Source organism: Aptenodytes forsteri, unplaced genomic scaffold (assembly GCF_000699145.1).
Source record: "Aptenodytes forsteri isolate BGI_AS27 unplaced genomic scaffold, ASM69914v1 Scaffold9, whole genome shotgun sequence".
Taxonomy (NCBI): domain Eukaryota; kingdom Metazoa; phylum Chordata; class Aves; order Sphenisciformes; family Spheniscidae; genus Aptenodytes; species Aptenodytes forsteri.
The window spans coordinates 6,581,984-6,595,756 of NW_008796217.1; the positions used below are offsets into that span (position 1 = coordinate 6,581,984).

Here is a 13,773-nt window from a genome sequence, read left to right on the forward strand (position 1 = left end):
CCTGAAATGTGTATTTTGCAATGTAAAAATCCTGAGAAAGAGTTCCTCTCAAAACTACGTTGTTTCCAAAGACATCCCAAGTACCTGGATTTTTCTAATTTGTAAATAATGAAATGGGAGCTCTGTGAACTCAAGAAGTCTCACTCACACATTTGATTCAAATGGCCTCTGTGTGAACTCTAGAAAATGTTTTAGCTTTAAATTATCAGTTTGAGTTCACAGTCCCTGGTGGTAGCTGGAGTTCTTGCTTTTTTCTTAATTCCTTTTCTTTTTAATTCCTTTTCTTGGTTATCATTGGAGAGGAACCATCTGATTGAGACATATATATATGTGTGTGTATATATATATTTTAGAATGTGTTGCAGTCATTGAATTCTTCTAAGAGTCACTTGTTTTAGTGAAATGTCAGAAAATCTGCACAAACTGAACGCTCAGAGTTCCCTTGAATAATGAGGCTATTGTTAAATGATTGAATACTTTAGAGATTAATATCATGGTATGCTGGCATACTTGTTCATACCAACTGTAATTTAGCAATGAATCCTCCATAAGTAAGCAAGACTGTGAATGAGAAATCGCGTACAAGACAGCACAGCATGCAAGAACATACAAAGTAAATAAATTCTACACACAGGAATGATGTGTTGGGGGGGGGGGGATATTCCCAAAATATCTGAGGTAATTGAATTGTTGGATAGAGGAGATTGTTCAAGTTTGAAGATCTGCTTAATTTTTTCTTACAATGCCAACGAGCAATGTCTTTATATTAGAAAAGATAGGTTTTGGATTTTTTTTTTTATTCTCCCCCTCCCCCCCATTCTTTGAAAATTAGAGTATGCCTGGCATTGTCATTTGTGACAGGCTACAGTAAACCACATCTCATTCTGTGAAGGGTTTCAGATCCCTACGCTATCTTCCCAATAATGCATCCTATCATTATACAGAAAAATTAGCGGCACTGCTGAGTGTCTGCAAACAAAAGTTGCATTTTATTTTTTTAAGACATCTGAATTCTTGCAAATAAGGAATAATTAGTAGTTGAAGATTTAATGATGGCCCAGAAGGAGGACTGAAGTGTTCTGCATGAAATCATAGTTATTAATTTGTGCATGAATTTCGTTTTCCGTACTTAATTTAGCAACTGTAGAATATTTTGCTAATTAATTATTAACACTGGTTATTTGTCATGGCAGAACTGTGAGGAAAAAACATAGCTTTCTATCAAAGCAAAAATATAAATGTCAGAACTTTAATTTAAATATGATATACAATAATGTAATCATGTTTTAAATAGTCTTAAATAGCTTCAATATTCAAACATACAGATATAATATGCATATAATATATAGCACTAATTCAGAATAAACAGCGTTTAGAATAAAAACTGCAGCCAAGAGCCAAGTGTCTTACTTGCAACGAACTGGGGAAAAAGACTGTAAAATGTCAGGCTTTTATGGGGAGTGCCACTTTACTAAGTGGCATTTTATTCTGTCTTGGGTATCAAGAGTGTGACAAATCTGTAGCCTTATGATAAGTGCTGTGAATAGGATTTGAGCTTGTACCTACTGAAGGCAATGAAAAAACTGCTTTTGATTTCTGCAAGTGTTGGATCAAGCCACTTAATTCCATTTACATGCAGACAAAAATTTTTTTTATTTTGGCAAGGAAAGGAACAAGGCTACAGGAAAAGTTACCTTTGAACTACTAAGGTGATATACTTCTTACAGGTCTGAAAGCTCAAGTTCTTTCTGTTTCCAGAAATTCAGTATCTGTTTAAATTTCACTTACTTTAACTTCTGTTTTACCTGGCTTAATTTCCCAAGTACTGAAAACAGTTACAGTAAGTCTCCAGAGCCTGTACACTTTCATATGGGACTAAGTATATAAATGCAGATTAGTTTGAACAGGAAATATGACTCTCTTTCTTGGTAAATATCTGTGTTGTCTTGTAAATACATTTCTAACTTGAATGTGAGATGCCTCTATCGTTTTAGTGAAGGTGAGATGCATTCCTGTGCTTTAATAGCAGTAGATTTTAGGGACATTTTGAAAGGAAGGCTAGCATTTTAACAGTGGAGGGATTTTTTGGTTGTAGGTGTTTCTACGCACATTTTAAGAGGTTTCTTTACAGTATTCTCTGCCCTAGGTTGTTGAAATTTTACAAGAAGCAAACTTCGCTAAAACTACCAAGTTTTCCATATTCTTCAATAAGGAGCACCAAAGGATCTAATACAGTTGCTCCGGGGCTGTACTAGAGCCCCATGATTTGAGCTAAATGGTGCTTGCATCTTCTCCTGAAAAGCAGCATTTCTGAATATGAACTGTAAATGCAGTGTAAAGTAAATGGCATGATCCATAATCTGAAATAGCCTTTTAGGTTCTTTCCTTCTAACATGGAGCTGTTATTCAGGAGAATGGTATGATCTTGGGTTTTATTTGTCTAAAGCAATAATAGTGTTCATAGACATGTGCATATAGATTTTTTTTTTGTAGCTTTTTTTCTCTCATACGTCTCAAAAATATATTTTCAGTGGATATGGGGTGATGGTGAATAATAGGCCCATGTATGAATCAAATCACTACACCCTTAGTAGTAAATATCTGTACCGGAAGATATTCTTGAATTATGTATACATTCTTTCAGTGGTTCATCAGCTTGCATTCTCTTGAAAATTCACTTCTCATAGATGCTACAATATTCATTACTGTCTGCTTAAAACTGGGCTCTTAACTGCGTTGTTAGGAACAGAAATACATGGTCTGAGTTTCAAAACTGCTGAGCAACACCTGCCCTTACAGAATTCAGTACTGATGACTCAGGAGCCCTTCTGAAAGTTCAGGGCTGTTTTAGATGTACGACCAAAGGATTTAAGAGGCCCCCCTCCCTTTTTCTGTGGTGTTTTTGAAACTCTTAGACAAGTTGTTACTCTAAATTGCTGTACTAACTTGTATTATATTTAGCGAAGGAATGATCTTTGTAAACTTGACAGCCAGACTGAAGTAAGTAGAGAAGACAGAGCAGCTGAATTTTAAACTCTTAGAGAAGTACGGTCTTGTTAATCCGTTACACCATAGGTTCCTTGCAACTACCTCCTTCTGTTTGTTCCCCAAGCCATGTGAAAATAAAAGGTGTGCTGAATGGCATGAATTTCGTGGTTGTATTTGTATGTGAATAAAAGAGTTTAGTCTTAACTTTTCCTTTTTTAAATTAAAAATAATATACAGAGAAACAATAACAAAGAAGCTCAGTCTTTGTTAATGGATAGAATAGTAATGTGTTGTATTTTTGAGAAAAAATACAAGCATTGAAAATGTCATGCAGTAAATGAAATGCCCAGAAATGATCATGCAAATCAGAACTTTCTTTCTGAGTGAATTTCCCTTTTGCGTGTATTTGGATGTCTTAGGTTCATGTGGCAGTGTATTGTAGGAATAACATCTCTCTGAGAAACCCAGCAGCAGTTCCTTCTGTACTTTAGGCTTTCATAATGCGGGTTTTTTCTTTTTCTTCCTGAAATCCATGATTTGCCTAATAGAGTCTGCTTTAAACAAAATAAACCCAGTTATGCTATTTATATATTAATTCACAAGAATGAAAGAGCCTTACAGTTGCTTATCTAAATCCAATTACTGCTGGTCAAATTCATCCCAGTACAAAAGTTCCCGAGATAAAAGCATATATTACCTAAATGCCCAGAAATGCAGACTGTTTTCAGTTGGGTGAATTGTGCTCTGAGCAATGCATGAGGCCTTGAGTGAACCCTAACGCTGGGCATATGATTATTAAGCTCTCAACTTGGAAATTACAAGGTAACTCCATTGGTTTAACTAAGCAAGGAAGAATTCTGTACACTGGTTACTTGGGTTTAAATCCCAAGTTTCACATTTGTTTAACACATACAGGCAGTAACTGGAATTGGGCAAAAGCTGTGTTTTGTACAAGTCTGTGCACCTACCACCTTGTAGATGAGGATGGCAGTGTACGTGTAGCACCGAGTTGGGCGAGCGGTAAGAGGCTTGGCCTGTCCGCTCCGACGGCTGTTTTGCATTACAGGATTAGCCGCAGCCAGCCCGAAGGCTGGCTTGAAGGACAAAATAAGATGTAACTATCCCAGAGGCTTTTGTTTTCCGTAATGCTATGGAAAAGCTGAAAAGTTTGAGTGGCCACAACCAGACTGGTCTCCCAGGAAATCCCTTCTTTGACCCAGCAGCTCTTGTTGGTGGCTGTCCCTCAGCAGGCTTCCCACCTTGGGGTATTGCCTGCCAGCAGCGGGGGGGGGGTGGCGGTGCCTGGTTCCTCTGCCTTGAGCTAGTCCCCGGCTGAATCTCACTTCCCTCCTAATGCTGGTCGCCCACTTGCCTTCCCCTGCACTTCCTGGCTTCCCTCAGGCAGAAGCAGAAATTGCTTGAATCCTTTGTGTGCCGTGAGATAGCAAATTCCCGTCAGTTTGGGATCGGTGTGGGCTGTGGGAAAGGTTCCCGCATCTTGCAAAGTGGTATCACTGAAGTGCTTCCTTCAGGAACTGTCTCCATTTTAACAGCAGTTATCAAATAACTTCCTGGGAATGACCGGGTTGAGCTTTGTCTGCAGTGTAAGTGCTGATCGACTGCCTGCCTGCAAGCTCTTGATCTATCGATACTGCAACTTTGATGTACGTTAAGGGTTTATTCTGCATTGCTTGCATCTTTCCCAAGTCTGCTGAGTAGTCAGAAAATGTGGGGTGCAGTGGGATGGGGCTCTTGAGAGTGTTTTTGACATAGCTCTGTAGCTGGGACTGAGCAGGGAGACTGTTTCGCTGTGCACAGCACTGTGGGGTCTTCCCTTAGTTCTACCCTCCGTGTCCGTGTGACATGGTGTGTGTTACTGCCGTTTATAAGTGAAGTGGTTTTAAATGACCTTTGTAATTTTAATAGTGGATATCAGATAACTTGAACAGTTTCACCCCAAACTGATACATGAGAGAAGGTAAAAATGTTTATGTTTGTAAGAAGGTATTTCTGCCCCCAAATTAACGTTCTCTTGGAATGTAGGAACAGCTGGGCTGGGTCAGACAGGAATTTGTTTCAGCAGCTGTGGAGGTGCCTGGTGTTAAAACAGGGACAACACGCAATGATACTACTCTGGTATCCTCTCCCAGTTTCTGGCAGTATGTGACTTCCAGGGCCACAAATGTGTCTTTGCTTTTAATTTTGTGACAGATTTTCCATCCTAGAAGTTGTCTGATAGTTTTTTGTAGAGGTGCGCTTTGTGGGGCATCAGCGTGGGTTGTGGCAATGAGTTCCACAAGTAACTCTCCGTTCTGGGGAAGTACCACCTTCTGCAGTTTTTAAACAGTATATTTTCTTGTCAGTCCTCATGTATTATGAGAAACAGTGAAGACGACTAGTCACCATCTCACTGCATGGGTCCTTCTTTAATGAGCTGAAGTCCTAGTCTGTGTAGTTGCTCCTGACATGGAAGCCCTTTCAAATATCTGACAACCTGGTTTTAAATGAAGATTATTACATGGAAAAACATTAAAAGCATAATTGAATATAAGGGATTAAAATGATTTTAAAAAATGCATGTAAACAATTGTGCTTACTATGCATTTAGATATCACTTCAGGAAGAATGTAATGAAAAACAGCACATGTATGTTTGGAAATCTTTTGAAGAGCGATTTCAGTTCAGATGTTCAGTAGACACATTCTTGAGGGTAGCCATCTCACAGATTGATTACATCTATTCCCTTGGTACTGTGATGCAGTAGGTTATCCTTAATGATACAGTCATTATGTTGAAGGGTTGGTAATAAGGCATTGAGATGAACTCAATTCCACAATTATCTTTTTCTGACTGGAATTTTTGGTTCAAAATCTTAGAAAGAATACCTCCATACACTGTAACTCAGGAGGAAATTAAACAGTGCTCATGTTTTCTCATGACAAGCAAACCATGCCTGGTTTTTTTTTACATTAATGATATTAGTAGTTTGTAGAACAGAGGTGTGCAGGCTATTGAATTTTATAGTAGTTTCCATTTAAATATAAGAAAACAAGAGGCCAGCTCTTGTGATGCACCTTATCCTTATTTCTGTGGGCGTTTCCATTGAAGAATACATTTTTGGTACTTCTGGGTGAATCAAATCACAATTAAAGGTCTCATAGACAGAAAACCAAACAACTTTGGAGAGGGAGACATAACTTGATACCGCTCTTCACACATGCAAGAAAGAAATATGACTGCATTTGTAGGAACAAAATACCTTCCTGATTTCATGCAGCACACAAACTAACATTCTTCATCAGAACTGATGTTCTGATTACTGTAAAATAATTACTTGAAATATGTAGGAAAACAGTGTCAAAATTAATTCCAATTACTTTCTTGTGGTAGTGCTCAAGGTTTATAGCAGTAGATTAAATCGCCTGCATATGGCTAATTGCCTATAACAGTGTTTGTTATTGTGGTGCTTCTTACCACTCTGATGTCTGTTTTTGCAAACGTGAAGGTGTGCACGTAACTACGTGCTGGAGGAAACCTCTTCTGAACTGAACAGAATTACTTCTGTGAGTAAAATCTCTAGTGTAACCAAGTGTTTGCAGGATCACAGTATGTAGCAAATAACTCTGGGAAATCTGTAATAAAAGCAGTGGAACCGCAAATGCCTGTCTCTACTGGCAAGAAATGTTAAGTTTTAGCTCTCACATGACTTGGATGAAACAACATATCAATTCATTAGGAGTGGCTGGACTGAAATGGAGGCTGGGTGTTAGTTTTTGTTGGCGGAAGTTTAGGTAGGGGTTGTGTTTTATTTGAGGTTGTTGTGGGTTAGCCGCTGATTTTTGTTGGATTCTTTTTCCATATATCTGTCAGAGGCCCTTTACTGTACAAGATAGGCATGTTCTTGCATGTTTTTCATGTATTAGATTTTAAATCTAAATAAATCAAATAAATGAAGATGCACTGCACGGGCCAAATTTCCTGCTGGGTAAGTTGGCCCACTGAACGACCATAAATCACACTGGCAGAGAATTTGGCTTTGCCTTCTTAGGATATGTGCTCTGATGTCTTTGAGGCCAAAGTCAACTTCAGGTATTACCATGAAGAATTATAAAATTAAGTGGAACGTAAGTGAGTATAAAGGCCCCAATTCTGGAAACACCTGAGGTTAGAAAAGCATGTGATCTCATGGATAACATTAAATCTGTTACGTATGTGTTTGGAGTGGAGCCAGCTATGGCAAAATAGACATACAACTACCTGCCCATGTACCCATCATGGTACAATGGAGTACGCCTGCCTTCAGAGCACAAAATACTGCCTGTCTACAGAGCCAGCAAGAAAAAGGGTGTGTGGAGAGGAGGAAGGCTTGTGCAATTTTTTTTGGTTCCTAAAAGATGGCTGAATTGGGGCTCAACTTAGACTGCAAAAAATGTTAATGCCTTTAGTTCAGTTTGCCCTCCTTCTGACTGGTTTCAGTCTGAAATAAAACGAAGCAAAGCGTGTTTTTCCTCCCCAAAATGAAAATCAAATGGAAACAAATGCTCTTGTGGGTTCTTAGGGAAAGGAAAAACAGTGAAAATGGAAATTCTCACTTTGCGTCAGTCATGAAAACAGACTAAAGAGAGATGGAGAGATAGTGGCCTTTATCTAAAGCTGAGTGGTTACGTGTCACTCACAGTGTGGAAACTTCAGTTGAGAACTTTGTCAGGCACAAAATTGCCTCAAATCTTCTTTGCTAGTAACAAAGAGTATGTTTAGGCAGGCTGTTCCCAGTCCTTCCTGTTGGTGCTACTCCCCCTTCATGAGGTATTTAAGTGTTTTCTGGGTCCCAGACTGAAAACCAGAGGTCCCTTTTTCCCTACGAGTGATTCCCTCTGGCTCCCTGTCTTTTTTTTGTCTTTTTGTCTTTTTTTCTTTTTTTTCTGGTTTACTGGGTATGTTTACAGACTGGTAGGACAGAGAAGAGCACAGCCTTGAAAATGTAGTACAGTGCTCTAGCTGCCCTTAGAGTCCTTTTCTGTATAGTAGGAGACATGGGTTTTCTCCTGAGGCAGAGAAGGGAATAGCAGCAAGGTCTTCCACATCCTGATTTCTGGACTTCAAGTAGAATTCACTAACACCAAATTTATATTGTTAATAAAGATTAACCAAATAAAATTTGTTCTGCCATACGTTTCAGTGGTTTATAATTGATGAACTGTTGGTTATTTTGCATGGGTGTTGCTTTGCCATTAGAAGATAAAATTTTATTAGAATCTTTTATGGTACTATGTCCTTCATTGATGGCAAAAGTTGTGTTCCATGGAAAAGTCTTCCAAATGAAAGCCCAATTTATCAGAGTACCAGTAGTGCTTTTTTAAAAAAAATCTGTGAAAGGTCATTTTAGAGGAAGTTCTCTTCAGTGAAACAGAGACCAAGACATATCAGTGACTTGAGAAATAAAATTACTTTCCTTATTCTCCTGAAGTCTTATATTCAGCAATAAATGGCCATCTTCTGTGATGTTTCACTGGGGTTTTGTGATACTTACTATGAAGTCTGCATTTCTAGTCTTAACCTCTGTGAGGTAAAGACATACCTATTTGATGGTATGCACCAAGTCGTAGCTCTGCAAATTCCCTCTTCATCATGCTAAGTCTATCAAGTTGCAGTTCAGTGCCGTGCTGTCTATGGGAGGCAACATAAATTCAAATAAGTATTAACATTCATCTTGGAAAGAGCTAGGAGATGCACCTAAACCTCAAAGCTTCTGTTTACCTAAAACAGAAGTTTAGAGTGTATATGCATGGATGCACACATGAGCACAGTTGTGTGTGCATGCATGTAAACAAATGACCATACCTCCTGCATTTTTGTTAATCCTGTAGGAATCTGGTCCATCTGTATTAAAACAAACCTTGTTTGGCAGGTAAAAATGAAAAAAATATTTTTAAGCAAACCTAATTTATTTAACCAAAGAAACCTCTTTACTAGTGCTAATGTCCTAAAATTCTTGCTATAATTGGCATTTATGCTGGCAGTGGCACACGGTGACCAGAGGTGGACAGGGTGTGTCAAATGACCAGTGCTTTTCAGGTGAACTCAAAAGGTGTGTGTTGAACTTCAGTAGCAGAAGGAACCTCTCCAGGAGTATCAGGAAAACATTTTTCAAGAGCACTAGATCTCTTCCCAGTATGTGTGTTATATGTGTGCAAAAACAGCTATGTACATTATGAAAGTATAATAACATGTATTTCTGTTTTTTTTTCTCCATAGGTATGGGAAAATTGTATCCACAAAGGCAATTCTTGACAAAAACACAAATCAGTGCAAAGGTACGTGCAAAACGTCCACCCTGTGAGTTCATTGTCTATTTGAATGATTGACTGGTGGCTTGACTGCCAAGGCTTTTGCTCCAACTGTGCAATCAACATAATGTATGGTATATTACAAACGTATTTAAGAATGCCAAAGCTTTGAGTTGTGTTTCCAGTAACATTGCTCATTAATTTTTTTCATTAACAAACAAAATGAAAATCACAAATCAGAACAAGTATCAAATTGCTTCGGCAGAAAAGTAAATTACCTTCTAACCACATAGTGCCGTCTGATTTGAATGATATCATCAGTGATGCAAATTGATTTCCTATATAAAAATGAGAAATCTTTGGGAAAAGTTTCCCAAGCAAAACCTGGTTTAATTTTTCTATTTTTGTGAAGTCTTGGCCTATGCTATTGGAAGAAGAAAATACTCTTTGACAGGAATAGATCCACAAGTTGTGATACCAAGATACAAAAATGATTCCTCTTCCATTTTTATGTTCTTAATTTATCTGCTAATGTATGAAAACATTTTTTTAGTGAAATATAGCATGTTTCATGTATATGTGTATAGCTATATTTGCCTAGATAAACACTGACTAACATGTCTAGTAGTATCTCAGGACTAGAACTGTTACTCATTTAGCAGTGTGAAGAGCCATCAAGTCTATGAGGGAGAAGCTCTGCTTTAAAATGACTCTAACTTTACACTAGTGGTATACAGAATCCTTTTGGAGTAATAAGATCTATTAGAGTAGATTCTTCTGATAAGAAGCGCATTCTGGACAGCATACTAACTCTATACTAGTTAGTAAAAAGAATTCTTGCAGTACAGGAATATCTCACAAGTGGCCAGATAGGGTGTGAAGAGAAGAAGCAGAGGAAAACGTTTGGGGAAATTACGAGACGGGGCAAAATTCTGCCATCTGTACCAAAGATGTTCTTGCAGTTTGTAGAAGTGTGTGCCTTTACCTATTGCTTGCCACAACAGCATTCATTAGCCATTCAAGAGAAGAGTAGGCTGTAAGACTGTAGTTCTAGTCTTAGAAAACTCCACCAACCCGATCGGCCATGGGCCATCATCAGAAGTGGCACTGCCATGCATTTGCTTTTGCCTGCATGTGCTTTTCCTTTACTTGGAGCACTGTTCTGGCAGACTTCTGATAACATCGCTCTGTCTGTATTTCTTTGAATATTACACCAGGAACAATACCTGGTTCATTTTTTGGGTTGGCTTTTTTTTGTTTGTTTGTTTTGATTGTATTATGAAGGAAGGAACTTGTGGGAAGATGGGCTGGGCCAAGTGCAGAAAGCCCTGGCAGAGTGGCCAGGGAGGCACAGAGGTGAGTGCTGCAGTTTCAAAGCCAGGAGGTGATGGACATGCATGACGCTGACTGCTGCATGGCCAGGAGACTTGAATTTTGGAGGCAAGGTGCAGCGTGGGGAGCTGTAGGGAGAGGGGCACTTGCAGCATGATGGGGCTACAAAGGGACTGAGTGGATCGAATGGGCTCCGAGCTGGTTCAACAAGGAGGAAGAGTGCTGTGGTGGGATAGGAAGGGCTTTGGGGTAGGAGCACTTGGGGATAGGGCTCTGGAGCAGGAAGAAGTTGGGGCTTAGGCCTAGGAGAGCTGGAGGGGCCTGAGCTGCTGATGTGAGGGATGAGAAATAGGAAGTCTGTGATCAGGTAGGTTGGGGTTACCCTGGGGCCACTCTTCACTGTCTTACACTTCAACTAAAACCTTCCTTTGGGGACGCGGACATGTAGGTCCATCTGAGGGTCCAGGGTTCAAGTCCCTGTTCGGGCGCCAAAAAGGACTGTTGTGGTTTAACCTCAGTCGGCAACTGAGTACCACACAGCCATTCAAGACTGAGGTGTTCTCTGTTCTCTCATGTGTCAACTCCATCCTTTTTTCATCTTTTTTCTGAAATTTGTCCATCTGAAACGGCAGATACAAATCAAGCAGATGGAGTTGGATTTGAACTGGGCTGTATGTTGAATAATGAGATGAAGTCCATGGGAGAGAGAAATGTATTTGTCTCTGCTAATCTTGGTTGTCTGAGACCACTGTGTTGTCAGTGTAGATGCTTCAGCTGGGTGCCTAAAAGTTGGTGGAGAGAATCTGGGGGAAGCATGCTCGATGATTGTACTTAACTTCTTGTTTTGTTTTTAAATGCATGTTTGACTGGTAACCACTCCACAAACGTGGTGCCATGTGATCAGAACTTCCTTCCGTTCCTACCTACCTTGCCAGCGGTAAACAAGGAAAGGAATGGACCTGTTTGCAAAACACAAAATGTCAAGTGAAAAGATTGTAAAGAATATGAATGGTAGAATTTCGAGAAAGAAAAACATCTTGGTTTGGTGTTCTTCGTATTGTAGTTAGCTTTGAGATTATTGTAGTGGGGGCCATATAACAGTGAGTTGGAATTTTGTAAAAGTTTGCTTTTATGCTGTTGTATTACACTGTAGGGCAGAGATACTTATTTGTATTTTCAAAGATGGATCTTTATGACATAAGTGGTGCCATTAAAAGATCATAAACATAATTGGATTTATTAACAGTATACTTCGTGGCATAAAAAGAATAGATGTTTTGCTGCTTTAAATGCTAGGTACAATCTCCTTCCTCTTCAGTAAGGCTGCCAAAAAAAAAAAAAAGCTTCCCAGGAATCAGAAGTGGAAGGGACCTGAAGAGGTCAGCTGGTCCATTCCTCTGCCTTGGGGCAGGATCAGCTCTAACCCACTGCTGAGGGGTGTTTCTGTAACCTGCGCTCAAAGGCCTCCAGTGGTGGAGATTCCTCGAGCTCCTCAGGCAATCTGTGACAGCGCTCCCTCTCCTCGCTATAATGAAGCGTTTCCTAACGTCTAACCCAAATCTCCCTTGATGCAATTTAAGCCTATTGCTTCTTTTCTTATCCCCAGTGGACACACAGAACAGTTTATTCCTTTCCTCTTTGCAGCAAACATACATATTTGAAGACTGCTATGCGTCTGCCGTATCTTTTCCTTAGACTAAGCACTGGTCCTTTCACTTTTTCCTTAAAGGCAATTTGTTTTAAGTGTCTGATTATATTTCACTTCGCTGGTCTCTCTAATTAGCTCACTTCTTACTTGAAGACCTTAGAGCCGTGCACAGGATATCAGGCGGCCTAAAACTTACCGTTTTAAATAGTGTGGAGAGGTTATTTCATTTGTCTTCTCTGTGATCACATGACTCTCCTCTTTGTTGATATATCCATGTAAATAACTATGTGTATTTAAAATGTAGATACATTTCTGAGGCATAGGGTGTTGCATGAGAACAACAGTGCCGATTTATGCTAAGAGATTCTCTGCAGTCCCCGGTTCTGTTATTCTTTTCTGCAGCGCTGCTGCCAGCCAGGCATTCCTTATTGTGTGCTCTGCTCTGTGCTGTTGATTATTCCCTCCTAAGGCTAGTACTTTTCATTTGTCTGTATTGAATTTTATCCTATTTTTTTCCTGGCTACTCCTTAATTTGCTAAGATTATTCTCAAATCTTAAGACTCCAGAGTGCTTGCAGCACTTACCTCTTTAGTATCCTCTTTTCAGTTCATAAATGATTTCTCTAATCCACTGGACAAGATAATTTGGAAAAGACTGAATAATAACAGACCTGGGGAAGACTTTTGAGGAAACCCTCTCAGTACACCAGGTAGTGCAACACTGAGCCATTGAGAAATTCTTTTTTAAATTGGATCTGCTAATCAGTTTGGCACCTATATCACAGCAGTTTTAGCTAGATCGTATTTTTCCCATCTGCTCAAGTTATGAGAGACTTATAGTTAAACTAAAGGTTAAACTAAAGGTTTAACTAAAATATATAGTACTTTTACTGGTACTAAAGGTTTAACTAAAATATATAGTACTTACCTATCCATAAGACTAGTTACCTACTTCTAGATGGAAGTATGATGTGACATTATTTATTCTTGCTAAATCCATGCTGCATGGTACTAATCACCTTTGAAAGTCTGTGAATGGATTTATATGACTATTTGCTCTAAGATTTTTCCTGAAGTTGAAAGTCTCTCTAATACACTGGGACCTACGTCCATTCCTTTAAAAAAACCCAAACAAACAAAAGGCAAAAAACCAGGCAATTTTTTTGCTTCTTTCCAGTCTTCTGGATCTCGCTCACTTTCTGCAAAGTATGAGATATCTTGTTAAATGAACACATCATCCTGTGATGTGTATCCAATGCAGTAGGGTGGATTAAATTGAGGAGATGATAGAAGAAGTTATCACATGATCGGAGATTTCAGAATCTATTTCAGTGTCATTTGTGTGTTGACCAAGGTATAGGGTGGAGCTGAAAGTGAAAATGGTTAATATAGCAAAGAAATTATTTCAAATACCCTGTGTATTTCAAATACCCCATGTAACAGCAGATCTGTTAAAACAGGTTACTGCTTAGCAAGAAGTGTTAGGTTTCCTCTTGGAAAAATGAAGAAAAGACTCTGC

The 13,773-nt window shown here is 39.1% G+C and overlaps 1 protein-coding gene across 2 annotated transcripts in view; it reads left to right on the top strand.

Moving 5' to 3' along the window:
* RBMS3 (RNA binding motif single stranded interacting protein 3) overlaps positions 1–13,773 on the top strand; it is a 450,305-nt gene that overhangs the window by 116,646 nt on the left and 319,886 nt on the right. For both annotated transcript variants that reach the window (XM_009288628.2, XM_009288627.1), the window contains one exon: positions 9,244–9,302. In XM_009288628.2, coding sequence (XP_009286903.1) covers positions 9,244–9,302 — 59 coding nt within the window. The remainder of the gene's footprint in view (positions 1–9,243; positions 9,303–13,773) is intronic.